At 42.6% G+C, this 18,978-nt stretch overlaps 1 protein-coding gene across 2 annotated transcripts in view; it reads left to right on the top strand.

Moving 5' to 3' along the window:
• Positions 1-249: 249 nt before the first annotated feature.
• SLC35A1 (solute carrier family 35 member A1) overlaps positions 250-18,978 on the top strand; it is a 28,783-nt gene continuing 10,054 nt past the window's right edge. The window contains exons 1-4 of one of the 2 annotated variants that reach the window (XM_075923862.2): positions 250-456; positions 6,801-6,978; positions 16,002-16,161; positions 18,241-18,393. In XM_075923862.2, the coding sequence (XP_075779977.2) occupies positions 441-456; positions 6,801-6,978; positions 16,002-16,161; positions 18,241-18,393 (507 nt within the window). In that variant the 5' untranslated portion in view covers positions 250-440. Of the gene's footprint in view, positions 457-6,751; positions 6,979-16,001; positions 16,162-18,240; positions 18,394-18,978 lie in introns of those variants that run through there. The other variant, XM_089777187.1, reaches the window with a different exon arrangement.

Below are 18,978 nucleotides of genomic sequence, written 5' to 3' on the forward strand. Positions count from 1 at the left end.
TGCTGCTCCCTGTGGCGCCAGCAGCTTTCTCTTCTGTGCGGCGGGGCCGCCTGCAGCTGTTTTCTGTTCTGTCGGGCCGCGCGCAACCGGGACTCGCGTCTGAGACGAATTAGGCGCAACTTTCCCGCGCAGACAAGCACCTCGCGCTCCCTGCCCCCCACCTCCAGCTCGGATCCCACACCAACGCCCCCTTCGCACCACGTGACACGGGCTGAGCGGTCCCCGGGGGCGGGGCGAATTGATTGGCACCACGAGCCTCAGCCGCGCAAATCCGGGGACGTGCTAAATCCAGACAGGCCCTAGACTCTATGGTGGCGCAGTTGAACGGGGCGCTCTAGGCAACACGAGCTGCTCACTATGGTACATGGGAGGAGCAGAGGGGGTGGCGCCCGGTTGCCGGCTCGGGCTCCATCACCTCGCCCGTTTAAGCTGCAGACACTATGGCGCCTCCGAAAGGTGAGCGACTCAGTACGGGGGAGGAGGATGGAACAGCCCTTCCCCGCGCGAGACAGCTCCGGGGAGACGCTTGCACATTTCCCCCCGCTCCAGGAGTGGGAGCTGCCGGTCCCGCAGGGGCAGCTACTGCTGAGGACGCGGCTAATTACTGGGGAGGGGGGGAAGCGACTGAGTGCCCCTCCCCCCGACACAGTACAGGCGCATCAGGGCCCGGCAGCGGGGGCGGGTTTAACGGTGGGCGGGTCGGGCTGTGCGGGCGCGCGGGGGGTTATGAGGAGCAAGGCCAGACTGGGGGAGGGGTCATGGGGAAAGTCGAAGGGATGAATGGGGTAGGGGAGGGTTAATGGGGATTGAGACAGGTATAAAGGCTCGTTAATGACTCAGAACTGATCCTTTTATTTACAGTCTTACACGAGCAAACACTGAAATGTCCTTTTCGTACTGGGATCCTTGTATCTGCTGTTTTGCATTTCGCTTGTAAAGAGCTAAACTGGTCAATTTCCCTTTCTGGCCCTTGTGTACTTGCATGTTTTCAGTGAAACTAGAATATGGTCATGAAATAAATCATCTGGTTGTTGCAAAACTTAAATGTTTGTCCTAAAGCCAAATGATAGAGCTCTTTGAAATTGCAAAGGGAAGCATGAGATTTTTTTCTCTCTTCAGTAATGTAGTTTATGTACATGATTGCAGCAGTAAGATAAGTAAGTGTTCTACAAATATGCAGGGGATTAAACATGAGCTTCAGAGGGGTAACTGAGTTTGTCTGTAACTGGAAAAACTCAAAAAACAACAAATAGTCTTGCAGCACCTTAAAGATTAACACAACATGTTAGATAGTAAGATGCAGGATTCATCAGCTCATACCCAAATGATTATTAGTATCAGTACAGCTACAGTGAACATAGAACATTCATTCAGTAACTAACAGAGAACAGGACATTGGTATAGATAAACTACATTTCTTTAAAACAGTAGAATCAAATTAAAATCTAGAAGCTGTAGATGGCACAACACAACTTTACTAGTTTGTCAACCAGGGTACCTTCCAGTGTTCCCTCTAAGGGTTTTTCCATCCGTGAGCGGGGTGAGTTTTGTCTTGTGCACCAATATTGATGTCACGTGCATTTGTTTAGATGCGTGCCACTATGCACCCACCAGTTACTAACAAATTATATAATTTTAAATTGTTATGGACGAAAAAAATACTAAAGCAAAGGATAATTAACAAGGTGCATAACCCTGGCCCCACACACCCTGGAAACCACCCAGTCTCACTCCCACCCAGCCTTGCTCTAGGGATGTGAATTGCATAGACTATTCGATTAGCCTAATTAATTGAAATTTTACATGCCTACCTTGCTCCCACCATTCCTGCATTTATGGGCTTCCCAACCCCTGCACCCCCATCATGTGCACCTTTTACCACTAACCCTTCATTGTGCCCCCTTGGCCCCTAACTTCTGCACAGTATCCCCTTCTTTCCAACCCCTGAACTTTCTTCCCAGCCCGATCCAGTAAAAAAACCTAGTAATTTGTAAAGCATAAAAAAATGAATGCATCATCCCTCACCATTGAGTCTAAAAACTCATTCTGCAGTTGCAAGTTAGTAACATTCAGAAGATGAATTTAGGAATATCACCAGAAAATTTCATCCAGTTTTTTTTCTTTAGTTCACATTACTACACAGTTCATAATCTAATTATTGATTATATTTCTTATAGTATCTTCATGCTTTAGACCCTCTGTGAATCATAGAAAAGTCCCTTCAATATGTCATCATCAGTTCAATTGCATATTGATTTAGCATCAATACAAAATAAAAATTGGTAACGAATATTGTTTTAGTTGCCTATACACTCTGGCTACATCTACATTGTGCTCTCTTGTGCAAGAACATATGCAAATGAATCACCATTTTTGTGCAAGGGGCTTTTGCGCAAGATTGCTCCTTCTTGCACAAAATCCCCCTCTTGTGCAAGAGCCATTCTGCCGCTTATTTTCAGGCAGAAAGCTCTTGCGCAAGAGGGGGTTGGTGCACAAGAAGGAGTAGTAGGCATGCGTGTGAGCAAGAAATAACTTCCACAGGGAGAAAAATAGTCCTTGGCACAATCAACACAATTGACATGATTGATGCCTTCAAAAGTGGAATACAGGGAGTTAAAGAACTGTTCTCCTTTACGTAGTTTAGGCTCGTAAATAAAAGATGAGCAGGAAGCAGGACATTAACCATTTGCCATCTATTTTATCCCTTAGATAACTGCAGACTTACCTTTTGAGATCCCGATGCTACGCCCTTTAATGAAATGAAGCTGGAACTGAGGCTGCAGTGAGGCTGTCCCTACTGGGGCAGCCTTACCGTGGCCCCAAAGGCAGCTGCCTGTCACGCAGCCCCACCAGCTGGCTTTCGTGCCTGCCGCTGGAGCTATAGCCTACCACACCACTCACCTTCCAGCAGGAAAGTGAGTGCTGCTGTGTGGCTCTGTGAAGGAGGTGGACGGGCCTAGAATTTTTTGTGTGTGGCTGCACAGGTGCGCACCTTAGAGGGAACTATGGTACCTACTTATATGCACTGTGTCCTCCATTACAATATACCACTTTTCAGAAACCAGTAGAGAGGTATTACAGAAGGTTTTGTGTCTTAGTAATAATATTTTACTTTTTTATAGTGCATTTTATCATTAGATCTCAAAGCATGTTACAGAGGAAGTCAGTATCATGTTATAGGCCAGATTCTGCCGTGCTTACTTGTGCTGAACAGTATCTTAATGAAATAAACAGGACTACTTGCAGAACTAGATATCACTCAGCCTGAGTAAATGCAGCAAAATCTAGCTGTAAATCATTACTAGGTGATGTGTTAATGCAGTGGCCAAGAATTCTAGAGCCCTTTCTGAACTGCTGGAAAGTTTTAGATTCTGAACTTTTCAAAGGTGCCATGCAAATTATGTCCTTAAAATATTACTTGGGGAATTATTTTTAACTAAACAGAGATTTGAATCAAATGAAACCAAAATAACAGAACGGGGAAATAATGCTGCCACAGAAATAAAATGATCAGAAAGAAAATGCAGGAGATTTTCTCCCAACTTTCAGTATTGATTTATTGTATTGGAAAACCAAAACTACACTTGTTTTTATATGATTCAGAATTTACTCTTCCTAATTTTGTTTTAATGTTGTCAGTTATAATTCACATATACAGTTAAAAAGGCTTTCTGACATTACTTTGGTTGCAGTGAACTACATGTATAGTACGTTCTAATAGGAACTTCCAGGATCCTGGAAAGGTCATCTTTCTCTTCACCTTCTCCCAGACAGTTTTCTTAATCTGTTATAGAGAGACTGGAAGGGTTCTGCAAACAATAATGTAGTGCTTGTTTGGGATATTACATAGTTATAGTAGAATAGTTGACTAATTGCATGAATTCTTAGCGGCTAGTCGACTATTCTATAGTCCCCAGGGTTGGGGCTGGCAGCCAGTGCAGTCTGGCCCCACTCCCTGGGAGCCCACTGTCACCCCACACTGCTACCTTTGTATCAGCATGGAGTACCAGGCAGGTTCTGGTCTGGGAGGGGAGCCATTTTAAAAAGCAGCTCCCCACGCAGACAGGCTGCCTGATGCCCCACGCGGCTGCCTCTGATACAGTAGCCCCTGTCCGTCGGGGTCTGATCTCCTCATGGACAGAGCCTGCTGGGGGAGAGGGGGAAGCTGCCATGAAGTCTGGGCTGGCTGAGGACAGCCTCTGTTCTCGGTTAGCCCGGCCACCATGGATAGAAGTTGCTGCTATGAAGCAGCCTCTGCTGGCGGCAGGCCCAGGCTCACCACGGGCAGAGGCTGCTTTCGCAGTAGCCTCCAGCACTGGCTCCTGGCCCCTGCCCCCACTGCCTCTGATACAGAGGCAATAAGGGGGGAGGGGAAATGTGAGTAGTTGACTAAATTAGTCTGGGCTTATCAGTTAATCATCTAGTTGAGTACTTGTTCACATCAGTAGTGTTTGCATGCAGAAAGGTGAAGAGCCTAAAACACCAAAAAAAACCATCTTCTTGGTCCAGAGAGACTAGCTTAGGTCAAGTTAATTCCTGATGTTATTCTGTTGAGGTCAGTGAAATCAATCTGTCAGTTTCTCAGAGTTGAAATTTCTTCAGAATAGGTATTAGTATGGGATCCTCTTCACTGCTGGAATTGAACTGCTTCTATAAAACAAGGACAGCAATACTTTTTACAACTAACAACTCATCTGATGAAAGCACATGATATAATACATTTGTTAGTCTCTAAGGTGCCACAGGACTGCTCATTTATGTGTGCCCCAGTGGGAAAGAACAGAACAAGGAATCATCAGGTGATCCATCCCCTGTCACCCATTCCCCAGCTTCTGACAATCAAAGGCTAGAGACTCCATCTCTACCCATTCTGGCTAATAGCCATTGATGGACCTATTCTTCATGAATCTTCTAGCTCTTTTTTGAATCTTGTTATAGTCTTGGCCTTCACAATATCCTCTGGCAAGGAGTTCCACAGGTTGACTGTATATTGTGCGAAGAAATACTTCCTTTTATTTGTTTTATACCTGTTACCAATTTCATTTGATGGCTCTCTTCCCTCCCCCCCAAGTTCTTGTGTTATGAGGAGAATTAAATAACTCTTCTTTATTTACTTTTTCCACACCAGTCGTAATTTTGTCTCTTCTCCAAGCTGAAAAGCCCTTGTCTGATCTCTCCTGTGACAGGCATTCTATACCTCACTCATTTTTGTTGCCCTTTTTTGAACTTTTTCCAATGCCAAGATGTCTTTTTTGAGATAAGGGCATCACATCTGCATGCAGTATCTGAGATATGGGTGTGCCATGGATTTATATAAAGGCAATGTGACATTCTTTGTCTTATTCTCTATCAGTTTCTTAATGATTCCCAACATCCTGTTTATTTGTTTTGACTGCCGTTGCATGATTAAATTCTTCATAGGGCTGGGAGCAGTGATCGCCACGGGTATGTCTACACTAGCCCCCTAGTTTGAACTAGGGAGGCTAATGTAGGCATTCGAAGTTGCAAATGAAGCCTGGGATTTAAATATCCCGGGCTTTATTTGTATCTTCCCGTCTGGTCGCCATTTTGAAATTTCACTACGCCGGACTAACTGCCCGCGGCTACACGCGGCAGGGAGCCGGTAGTTTGAATTAAAGCCCTAATTTGAACTACCTGTTATTCCTTCTGCAAGGAGGGTGTTATTCCTCCTGCAAGTTACAGGGTGAATATTTTTTATATCCCTAATAACCATTACTCCCCTTCTCTGATCAAGTGTCGCATTCCAGCTGCCACGGAACCTTTGGACTACAGCATCTGGTTCTCACAGAGCCAGTTATGATTGTAATGGAGCCCCTCCTTTTTGTACTATCACCAGAACAGTGTGTAAGAGAGTTGGGAAAGAGAGTTGGGAAAGAAGTATTTACAACTGTATTTCCTGGATTAAACCTATTGTCTGTTATTGAGTTTCTCTTCTTTTCCTTTCCCATCTCAATTTTTAATAAATCTTAAGTGCACCATTTTTGCTGCTCTGTATAGGGTCTTTTGCTGTGGCTACGTCTAGACTGGGACGATTTTCCGCAAATGCTTTAACGGAAAAGTTTTCCGTTAAAAGAATTTGCGGAAAAGAGCGCCTAGATTGGCATGGACACTTTTCCACAAAAAAAGCCCTGATCGCCATTTTCGCCATCGGGGCTTTTTTGCGGAAAACAGATCTGGGCTGTCTACACTGGCCCTTTTGCGCAAAAGTTTTGCGCAAAAGGACTTTTGCCCGAATGGGAGCAGCATCGTATTTCTGCAAGAACACTGACAATCTTACATGAGATCGTCAGTACTTTTGCGGAAATTCAAGTGGCCAGTGTAGACAGCTGGCAAGTTTTTCCAGAAAAGTGGCTGATTTTCCGGAAAAACTTGCCAGTCTAGACACAGTCTGTGAGTCTCGGCAATTTTCTAGCAAGTGATCATACACATGTTCTAGAGACAGGAAGATACAGTGGAATATAGATTACCGCATAGTTTACAATCATACATGGATATTTACCTTTCTGCAGCAGTGGAGTTCTTTAGTAAAGTAACCCATTTGAAATGAAACATACCTGGATATTCTTTTCTCGATAGCCTCTTTGAGGTTAGATACTGCAACGGAATTGTAGTGGAACTACTGTGAACTACTCCAGTGCACTTGAGACTTGTCCTACTGCTATACAAATACTTGATTGTGTTCATAGTTTGGAATGAGGAACATGCTGAATTGCTGTAAAAATGCTAGCAAGTTGCTCTTCGTTTCATGTTCCTTACCAAGCTATATTTTTGCGTTTCAGAGAATGTCACTTTGCTGTTTAAATTGTACTGTTTGACGGTGATGACCTTGGTGGCTGCAACGTATACTATAGCTTTACGATACACTAGGACGTCAGAAACAGAACTCTACTTTGCCACCACTGCTGTGTGCATCACAGAAGTTATCAAGCTAATCCTAAGTGTGGGTATTTTGGCCAAGTAAGTATGAGTGCTAATCACTTCCTTCTAGAACTGCATTCGCTCTCTTCTTCACACACCTGGACATGGACCTGAGAGTCACAGCTAGCTCTCTTTTTAACTGCCTTACTTGTGAAGCTGGACAGGAGTGGCATTGAAAAATAATACCGTGAAAGGATTAGGGATATCAGCATGTAGACAACTGCATGATTAACTGATAAGTCTGGGTTTATCGGTTAATCCTGTCAACTACACGCATTTCTTCCCTGGCTGCCTCTGTATCAGAGACAGCAAGGGCGGGGGCAGTGTCTGTGAGGAGCCAGCTTAAAAGCCAGCTCTCTGCATGTGCCAGCTCCATGGACCTACCTGCCCCCCCACTTGTTGCCTCCTACAGAGGCAGCAGGGTGGGGGGCAGGCAGGAGCCAGTGCTGAGGGGAACCGGCTTATAAGCCGATTTCTCCCACCTGACCCCATGCTGCTGCATCTATTAGAGGCAGAAGCACGAGGGGGGAACAATGAGGGCTGCTGTGAAGCAGCCAGTGTCTGCAGTGGGTCCAGGCTCCCCGCAGACAGAGGCTACACCGTGGCAGCAGCCCCAGTCCAGGAAGGGTCCAAGCTCCCTGGAGACGTAGACTGCTCCAGCATCTCATAGAACAGCCCCTGTCCATTGGGGGCCCAATCTCCCACAGACAGAGGCTGCTGCCTCCCCATGCTGTTGTCTCTGTATCAGAGGTAGCAGTGCAGGGCAGCAGGCAGGAGCCAGTCAACTTGGGAGCTCCCCTTGTGGACCACTTTCCACCTGCCACCCCACACTGCTTCCTCTGATAGAGAGGCAGCAGTGTGGGGTGGCATGGGGCTCCCTGGGAGTAGGGCTGGGAGTGCACTGGTTGCTGCCCCTCTTCCAGGGACTATTGAATAGCTGTGTAACCACTTACATTTGATGTGGTTACATGACTATTCAGTTACTCGCTATGTAACATCCTTAGAAAGGAGCAGTTTAAAATATGTTAGAACTTGTGAACTTTTTTCTGAATTACTTCTATAAACCTCAGAATACTAAGTGTGTCCATTTGCATCTTTTAAAGTTTGTGCTTTTGAGTAGGTTCAAAATGGATTAGATGCAAAATACTGAGTCTAAAGAGTATAGATGAGGGCTTGGGCTGTGTATGAGAAAAATCTATAATTCCCTTTAATAACGTCCTTCAGAGTAATTTCACAAACATCTTAATATTTCTGCAAAAGGTGAAAGATGTAAGGGTGTAAATCCACACTAAAGGATTATGGGAATTATAAGAGCCGCTGCAGTCTAACCGTCAGATCAGTGCCAGGTACAAAAAGCTGCGTCCAGATATAAATGCTTGAGTGTGTATGGGAGGTAGTCTGTCACGGCAGTGTCTTTCTTTCCTACCATTGACATCTCTAACGTACCGTTTTAGATTCCTAGATTCCAAGGGTAAAAGGGAACACTCTGTTCATCTAGTCCGACCTACTGTATAACACAGGCCACAGAACTTTCCCAAAATAATTCCAAGAGCAGAGCTTTTTTTTAAAAACATTAAATCTTGTTTTAAAAATTGTCAGTGATGGAGAACCCACATGGGGAAAATTGTTCCAATGGTTAATTACTGTCACCATTAAAAATTTACACCTTATTTCCAGTGTACATTTGTCTAGCTTCAACTTCTAGCCTAGGGCTACTCAACTTTGGAAGTCCTGGGAGCCACAATGATACTCACAGCACATGCCAAGAGCTGCAACTTAAGTGTGGTTGCATATACATGCAAATATACAGGCAGTCCCCGAGTTATGCGGATCCGACTTATGTCGGCTCCGCAGTTACGAACGGGGCCTGTCTCCCTGGTCTCCAGCAGACCAGGGAGAGGAAGCAAAGCGGCGGAGCACGCGGGCGGCGGAGCTCGCGGGCAGCGGGCAGCCCAGATGCGTCTGGGCTGTCCGCTGCCCGCGCGTTCTGCCGCTTTGCTCCCCGTCCCCCTGGTCTGCAGACCAGGGAGACGGGGAGCAAAGCAGAGCAAAGCCGCGGAGCCGAAGGGCAGCAGGACAGCCATGGCGCGTCTGGGCTGTCCTGCTGCCCCCATGCTCTGCGGCTTTGCTTCGGACGCCTGTGGTACAGCAGCTGGGGCGCTGCCGGTTGGTCCCGTAGCGCCGCTCTGGGCGCTATTGGACCAACCCGGCAGCACCCCAGCTGCTCTGCCCCAGGCGTCCTGATTCAGCCACTGCTGGTCAGTTTCAGCAGCGGCTGAATCAGGACGCCTGGGGCAGAGCAGCTTGGGTGCTGCTGGGTTGGTCCAGTAGCGCCGAGGAGCGGCGGTGCTAATGGACCAACCCAGCAGCACCCCAGCTGCTCTGCCCCAGGCGTCCCCAAGTCAGCCACTGCTGAAACTGACCAGTGGCTGACTACAGGAAGCCCCTGCCCCGGGCTTCCTGGAATCAGCCGCTGATCAGTTTCAGCAGCAGCTGACTTGGGGATGCCTGGGGTTCTTAAGTTGAATCTGTATGTAAGTCAGAACTGGCATCCAGATTCAGCCGCTGTTGAAACTGATCAGTTTCAGCACCGGCTGAATCTGGACGCCAGTTCCGACTTACATACAGATTCAACTTAAGAACAAACCTACAGTCCCTATCTTGTACGTAACCCGGGGACTTCCTGTATATGCAAATAGCTCCTTTCACACTGACGGGCATGAGTACAAAGCACTTCCCACAATGCTCTGGCGCTCCTGGCATCTCCTCACTGGAGACTAGATACACCGACACCCTGTACCTGTCTGTTCCAGCAGCCTGTCCACTTGCGTCTTTCAATGCTCACCCCGCCTGGGAGATGCCTTGCCATTGTGGAGCATGTTCTCAGTGGCCGTGTGTTGAGCCCCACGTAAACTCAAACTGCACCGCAGGCTGCAAACAAATGCACCGTGTGTTGAGTAGCCCTTTTCTAGCCAGTGGATTGTGTGATATTTTCTCTGCTAGATTGAAGGCCATGTTGTTAAGTAGTTTCACAGAGATGGCCATGTTAGTCTGTTTCAGCAAAACTGAGGAATCTGGTGGCACCTTGAAGACTAACACATTTTATTAGGGCATAAGATTTTGTGAGTTGCAGCCATAGGTGCTGGGACTAGTGGTGTGGGGGGTGCCGCATCACCCCCTTGGCTTGAAGTAGTTCCCATTATATACAGGATTTACAGTCTGATTCTGTGGAACACAGCAGCCCCCATTATAAAAGTTGTTTGTGCCCCTGGTTGCCGCTCACTTAGTCAGACAAATAAAGTGAAAGAATCAGATGATTATTATTAAATATTTACTCCTGATATTTCTAGACTGTAATCAAGTCATTCCTTATCCTTCTCTTTGTTAAACTAAATATATGGAACTTCTTGAATCTATCATAAGGCTTGTTTTCTAACTATTAATCTTTCTTGTGGTTCTCTGAACTAGGGATGTTAAATATCATTTAATCGAATAGTCGATTAACCACATGAATTCTTATTGGTTACTTGACTATTCTATAGACTCTGGGTGAGGGGCTGGCAGCTAGTGTGCTCCAGCCCTGCTCCCGAAGAGTCCCCCTGCCACTCTGTGCTGCTGCCTCTGTATCAGAGGGAGCAGCATGGGGTGCTAGGTGGGAGCTGGTCCATGAGGGGAGTCAGTTTAAAATCCAGCTCCTGTCACAGACTAGCTGTCTGTCGCCTTGTACAGAGGGCTTAGCTCCTGGATCTGGCTCAAGCCTGAACTGAGCCAGCCTGCCTGCCCACTTGGCTCCTAATACACTTTAAATGCAGAGTCACAGCGGGGGTAGGTCCTGGACCGGGCGCGAGCCAGGACTGAGCTGGGCTGCTGGCTAGCCTGCTAAAAAATTAACTGGCAGGAGAGTGGGGAGGCAAATGTGTTTAGTCTATACCATTAAGGTGACCAGAATTTGAAAATGTGCGAGGAGGACACTGAGTTGACAAAAAAAAAAAAACTTGTATATGTATATAAATAATCATATAAATAAATGATCACGATATTAGTCATCTTATAAGACAAACAGACCTAACAAAAACAATCATATAACATTAAAAACATCAATATTTGTCGCTCTTTTAAGAAATTAAAAATCTCGATCCATTTTTTATCAATTTCGCGTTCAGTCTATTCATTGTCTTTTATTATATTGTTAATTCTTCGTACTTCGTCGAACAATAATTTGTCGTTTATTGTGATGCTAAATTTTCCTTTAATGAATAAAACTGTTTCAAGGATTTTATTCCATAGAATTTCTTCATTCAGCAGAATCCAATCAAACACATCATGCTTAGTCCATGCTTAGTTTATCATGCTTAGTCCAATTTTCTAGATATTCAAGAGCATTTTTATAAAAGCTCATCGCCTCCCTCATAAATTCTTTCTTCATTCCTGGATTGCTCTCTTGTAATTTGTTTAAATTAGTAATTACAACCAATGGAAGGAAGTTGGACGCAAGACGTGATTGAAGTTGCTCCTTTAATTGTTTAATATGCAATCCCACTTCTGTAGAAGTTACATGCTCTTTTTCAATACTTTTTATAACTGACTGGAACAAAGTTGTTTGTGAACAAAATACAGAGTTATTTTAGCAGATTCATTCTTAAAAAAGTTTGTCAAGATCAGTGGACATTTTTCCAAACTTAGAAAATATTATTTTAAAGGCTTGAACAATTGCAGCACTCGTTCAATGGCTGGTGTTAAAGCTAACCGTCTTGTTTTCGAATATCCCAACAGTTTTTTATATTCAACTGAGGCTTTTTTGCAAAAGGTCTTTAATGATATAACTCTTACAGTGAATCATTCAAAATGTAAATAAATTTGAGGTATCACAACTTCAGCATCGATGGACATTAAGCTTGATGCTATATTGATGGTATTAGATGCAATATGGGAATTGCAGCCGATTCCAATAATCGTTTTCCCAAGTAAATGCATCACTTTCTTATGAACATTTTTATCGCCTTTGCGATTTATACAGCCAAAATTAGTATTTGTGTCAATGTCAACTAAAAAATCACATTGACATTAAATTAAAATGGCTCAAAATAAACAATGTTTCATATATACCCTCTAAGTGTACTTTTACTGTATATTAAGCCTTTTAACAGGGGTTCAATTGCAGTGTAATGATACTTTAAAAAACAGCGGGATATATTTTTTTGGCAAAGTAGGACAAGAAGGACAATTTTTTTCAAAAGGAGGACATAATTATTGGGGAGACAAGCCCAATAGGAGACAAGCCTCCTCAAAGGAGGACGTCTGGTCATCTTAATACCATTAACCTATAAGCGTATGCTGATCGGTTAACTGACTATACTGTTACATCCCTACTCTAAACCTTCTCCAATTTATCAATATTATGTTGAAATGTGGTCACCTGAATCAGATATAGTGGCACTAGTGCAAAATACAGAGATAAAGTAACCTGTCTACTCCATCTTGAGATTCCCGTTAATGCATCCCAGGATCCCATTAGTTCTTTTGGCCACTGTGTCACACTGAAGACACGTTAGTTGTTTATCCACCACAACCCTCATATCTTTGCAATCTTTTTAGTATGCAAAAGAAATTCAGATGGTATATAAACTCGGTTATCTCAAAATAACTGGGCTGTTTGCTTACATTTGCATTTTTGTTAATTTGAAAAGTCTAGCAAAAGATTATTTTTTAAAATTAATGTGTAATATCTGCAGTAGTATGCTTGATTAAAATGTATAATGTTTATTAATGCTGATGCTTCACTGTATAAACTGAGCACTCAGTGGATTCTAGGGATGTTAAAAATTGTGTTAGGGATGTTAGGATAACCGTGTAACTGTCGGAAGATAACAGAGGTTATATTGTTACCCACGCTACGGGCTCTGCAGTATAAAGCTTATATACTGTCAGCCCGGCTCCCGGGAAGGTGGCTTCGCTGCGGCAGCAAAGCCTCCTCCTGGGGAGCAGAGCATGCAGCTGGCTGACTGTAACCGAGACCATTAACCAAGAAGCATCAGCTTATCTTAAACGGTTATTCGGTGATACTCTAACATTCCTAGTGGATTTAGGAAGCAATTAGCTCCCAAGTGTGCATTTTGTGCCTTTGTCTGAAGCAGCCAGTGATTATCACTGTAAAAAGGACAGGGCACCAAATAAGGTAAACCAGAGTTCTGTTCCAATATAGAATTGATATAATTAAATACATTTGCTGGGGTTCTCTACTATGTTTACATGTTTGGCATTGTATATTCAAGTCTGATACGCTACTTTAAGCTTTGAATAAATGACAAATGACTTCCTTTTCAAATTGAGACTTATTATAGTTTTAAACTGTATAATTATTTACTTTGGCTACAATTATGAAAATAAAATGAACTTGGCGTGCTCCTAGCCATTAAACTCTGAATTAATAATTTGTTCAGATTCCCACATGATTTATAATGTCTTAGAGTTGGGAGCAGAGAAGCCAAACTGATTTTGTACTCTAGTTTTATTTGGGTTTACGCTTTTTGAACAAATGAATACCTATTATAAGTTTGATTATTATGTATATCTTTCTATTATGTATATCCAGTCCTGTGCGGGGAAAACAGAACATATTTCCAGGTTAAATTTACAGAAACATCAAAGATGTTGAATTAGAGCCAAAACACTTTGTTTTCTTTCTCTTATGTGCTGTGGTTTTGCAATGTGTGTGATTAAGATCTTTGTACTCCTTGTACCAGTATAGCAAGTGATGGATGAAGCTTCTTTAACTTTTAATTTTTAAATCTTTCTTGGTGTACCCATAGTGTCCAATTTAACTTTAAATTAAATGTCTAATTCAGAGTATTTTATTTTCTTCTGTCACATACAAATAAGAGGTCTTACAGAAGGTTGCATATATGAAGCTGTAATATAAAAATATAGTTAAATAATGAGTGTGTATAATCAAAACAATTGCTCCTGTTCTGAAAACCACAGTAGGAGTGGTATTTAAGAGAGATCATTTATTTTTCTTTGCTGAAATTCCATGCAAAATACCAGAAGTGCAAGAGAACTCTGTTTAAGCACCAGGCCCCCGCTGCCATGTCACTCTACCCTCAATCATAAAACATTTCTTGAGCACCTCAGATGAAGATTAAGAAGTCCCAACTCTTAAATACAATCTGGGTGGAACAGATGGAGGAAAAGGGAAACCTAACAAAATGCTCTCCAGCTCCAAGGGTTCGTCTACTTTGGCATGTGTCTTGTTGAGTTGTTAATTACATTTCAATAGTTGGTTCATTATACTTACCAAGTATTTCAGTTGAATTTATTTTTTTCTGAGTATAAAGTGTAATTATTTCAGCCTCTGACTCCATGTAAACTAGAAAATATCTGTGCAGTGAAATGGAACTAAATTGGCACATCAACTAAAGAACACTCAACTGTCTTCAAACTACAAAAGACAGTATAGTCAGCTATAAGAAGTATGTTGGGGCTCCCATTTTAACACAAAATCCTGGTTTGTGATAGGGATGTAAGAGTTTTAACTGGTTAACCTATAAGCTGATGCTTATTGGTTCCTATTAGCATTTAAACTCTGCTAGAGAGCATGAGGCCAGCAGCTCAGAGCCCACAGGGCCAACAGTCAGGAACCCTCTAGTACCCTTACCTCCCTACTGCTACATGCCTAGGTAACTCATGTAACCGACAGAATTTTGATCAGTTACACAGTTACTATTTTTATACATTGTTTTACATCCCTAGTAAGTGAGGCCATTTTGTGTGTGGAGAGTGTGTGTGTATGTGTATGCATGCTTGGGCACTAAGTTTTATCCTAAATTGTGAAGAAAACAGTGTTTTTTCCTTCTGTAATGAAATGGATGCTACTCACACAAGATTTCTCCTTTAAGTGAGATGTGTTTAATCGTTTACATCAGTAACTTTGCTGAAATGCAACCACTGTCTAATTTTGGTTCATCATATTACTGCTATAATTTAACATTGAATTACCAGCCAAGCAGTTACTATTTTTTGGACCTCATCATGCTTAAGTACATTATTTTGTAATAATATTAGAATTGAACAAAGGCAGGTGCCGTTCTGTCCTTCTCCCCCCCCCCCATTTAATAGCCTGACTTCAACAAACACATGTATGATATGTTGTGGAATATCATCATATTAAAAGGTCAGGCTTTTGTGTGGTACATTTTCCACATTTATTCTAACAGTTAAACTTCTTCTACATTTAATTCTACTCTGTTTACATTCTTTTAAAACAGAAATCTTCTTCCTGGGCTGAATCATACCGAGCCCAGCAATGTGCTGTTTGAGGAATAATACCAAGAAATTTCCTATTACATTAGATGCTCGTGTAACATTTTGTTCTACAATATAAACTTGTTTCAAAGCGCTGAACTGTAGCATCTATTCCTGCGCCTTGACCCCACAGCTCTGCCTAGGACACTGCTTGCCTATCGTAATATTTGGAGTGGCAGAGTACAGGTATAGGAGGGAAGAGGTGCTCTCCAGCTCCAAGGGTTCGTCTACATCGGGACACTCAGGAAGGTTAATCTGAGTTAATATAAATGGAAATTTAAAGCAAAGTCGTTAAACAGCCCTAACCCCTGTTTGGACACATTTATTCAAAACTGAAGTGTCCTTAATTGGGTTTATCTTAATTTACTTTTTAAGCGATATCAGAGCCGGAACAACCCTGAATTTCATCTAGAGACTCCAGGAGATTTGGAAACCCACAAAAGAAATTTGAGATGAGCTCAATGTTAGTAGTAATAAAGAGCAACTGTTTGTCTCACTGTGTGCACTTAGCATTCTAAACACTGGGCCGAGCAACTAATGTTATTCAAACTCTGTCTGACCTTTATCTTTCCAAAATCTGCTCCTAGCCCTTAATGGTTTGTACTTGCTGGGAAGTGAATTGATTTGCAGTGTAAGTTTTTTAATTAATTGAAGATCCCAACTGTTTGTTAAAAGCATGTTTTTAAAGTCCTTTCAAAGAACACTTCAGGCATGTCACTGTAAATGAGTCATCAGTTGTGCTAAACCTTTTGATTTTGCAGAGAAACTGGAAGCCTGAGTAGGCTGATGACATCTTTAAGAGAAAATGTATTAGGCAGCCCCAAGGAATTGCTAAAATTAAGTGTTCCATCTGTGGTGTATGCAGTCCAAAACAACATGGCTTTCTTGGCTCTTAGCAATTTGGATGCTGCCGTCTATCAGGTAACTGGCACTATTATGGTTAGGGACCAAAACACAGAACTCCTGTTTTTACTCATTTTCAGGTTTTTGAGGGGGTTTTTTTGTTTGTTTTAATTCCTTGTAAAACCTTAGACTTTTATTTATTTATTATTATTCAGGCACCGAAAAGTGCTCATTAAAACACACATATCAGGATAGATGCTGAAAGACATGACGCACCGGGAAGCCCACAGGCAGGAGATGCTATCTTTCACCAGGAAGTCTGGTTCCCCCCCCACCCCCGAAGAGTGAATGTCTTGAACAAAAGACAAGTTTTTAATAGGGATGTTAAAATGCATTTAATTAAGTAGTTCTGTAACTGCTGACATTTTGCATGTGGGGGCCGACAGCTCCCCAGCTGGTGCATGTGAGGAGACAGCTTTTAAGCAGTCTCCCCATGTGCATTGGCTCCTGACTGCTTCCCGATGCAGCAGCGAGGAGGGAGGGGGCAGCCAGCTCCCTGTGCGTACCAGGAATCTGCGTGTAATCATGCACGTTAACCAGTGAGCCCAGGCTTATCGGTTAACCGTGTACACAGTTACACTTTCACATCCCTAGTTTTTAGGAGGTATTCAAATAAAGTGTGTGTATGGGACGCGGGGGCTGGTACATGATGTAAGAAAATGCAATGACAGGAATCTTTGTAGGTTTATATGAACCATGATTTACACATTTCTGTGACCGTTGATGGTTGCATTAGTAATGGAAAAAAATCCAAGTCTCTTGTAAGCATTGATTTCTTATTGGCATTCTGTGGCATTGTGTCTAGCCACACTTTTAAAAAGCTGATTACTGCACTCTTACTAAATGCAAGTAAGAAGTGAAACCTGGAGCTCATCACCTCAAGTGATACACTTTGTAATTTACAGTGCATATGAACAAGGCATGAATTTGGAGAAGTTCCTTTTAAGCAGCCTTGCCACTATATTTTTGTGTAAGGTTAGAACCAAGTTTTGAAAATTGTTCAGTGTTTTTTATCATGTTAATCATGTTGCTTAACACACTGCTGGAAGGTGCTTAAATGCAATGGTATTGAGGGTGTTACTGAATCTGTATAGAAGTGAATCATTTATTTGTAGTGTAAGTTGAAAAGCAGAATCCTAATTGTTTGTTACCGTTAATCTTTGAAACTATGTATTTAGATTTAATAGTGGAAGGAACTGAAATTAAACCTTATTATAAGTAAACTTTCCCTCACAAACCTCTCTTACAGTTAAAGTAATTCCACTTGTGTTTATATATATATATATATATATATAAACCCTTATGCAAACTGCATAATAAAATTAACTTCCTATACAATTAAATCTTAAAATATTTTGAAATAACGAGGTAAAGTCCTCACATACAGTATTCTACAACCATACCATGTAGATTGCTAATTACAATATTGATATGTAAAAATTCACTGTATTCACTTCATAATCAACTGTAGCTCTGACCCATAAGACACACACAAACATCACTAATATTCTATGTAAAAATACAGAAAGAAAATGCAAAGGTTGTAAAGTAAGGTACTTGAAAATCAAGAAATACCAAATTTAAGCTTACCTCTTTGTGCATATGTTAAAATACTCAAATTACACACAAATATACTGTTTCTACAGGATCCTGGCCTTTTTCAGTGCACAAGTTGATTGATATGAATGAAGAAGAGATGCAATATTTATGTTTACATAACTTATTAAAACAGAAATTAATAGGGAGACCGCACGCAGTACAGTTGCAAGCAGTCAACCCACATTTAAACAATTCCCTGCAGTAAATAACTAAAATATTTTTTATAAAAGTTAAATTCTTTGTATCCAATCCAGCCTGAGCATTAATTAAACAGTTACACTGGTGCGAATAGATTAAATCCACTAGGCATCAGAGTAATTTCAGATTCACATGGCTGTAACTGCAAGTGAAATGTAGCCCAGAATGAGTCAGGGAATTAATCTCTCTTCATATGAAATACTATATGCTGATGTCAGTGGGTAGTTGAGTTCAGTATTCTGTTACAGTTGTGATAGCATTCGTGTAACCATATGCTATCTGCCATTTTCCCCTTTTTAGGTGACATATCAGTTGAAGATCCCATGTACAGCCTTATGTACGGTCCTAATGTTAAACCGTTCTCTCAGTAAATTGCAGTGGTTCTCTGTCTTTATGTTGTGTGGTGGAGTCACACTTGTTCAGTGGAAACCTGCTCAGGCTACAAAAGTACAGGTAAGCCTGATCACTGGATACTTTGTCTGAAACAGCTGGCTGCTTTGAGCCTCTCCTCTACCTATGTCGCTCATGGAGTGGTGGCTGTGTGAGACTTAAAATAATGTATGCTAGTGCCAGATGCTCCACAACTGTGCATCCATCGCTTTTTTCAGCCCTGCTGTTTCACAGCATAAAGCGTTAACTTGATCATCTACCTCAAGTTGAGTGGGGCACACACCTGTAGGGCAGCATGGAGGAACTTTTGGGGGGGGGGGATTGCGGCCAACCAGCCCTGTTCTGCTCCATCCTTGGCTCCTGAACACGGCTACATTTCCAGCTGCTTCCCCCAGCCTTCATCCTGGCTCTTGGCTGGCTGCAGTCCCAGACAAGACCCTAACCCAGACCCACTCCAGTCCTAGCCCCCGGCCCTAACCGGGGCCTTGTTCCCAGCATCGGCTCCCAACCTGTGGGGGACAGACAAAGCTACTGGAGAGCATTCGAGAATAAAGTTGGGGATCACTGCTGTGCTGATTCAGACAGGGATGTTACCCTGCCACATCCTAGCCTTTTGGGAAGAGAAGAGATTGCCACAAGTAGCATAAA

Source organism: Pelodiscus sinensis, chromosome 3 (assembly GCF_052426305.1).
Source record: "Pelodiscus sinensis isolate ZL-2025 chromosome 3, ASM5242630v1, whole genome shotgun sequence".
Taxonomy (NCBI): domain Eukaryota; kingdom Metazoa; phylum Chordata; order Testudines; family Trionychidae; genus Pelodiscus; species Pelodiscus sinensis.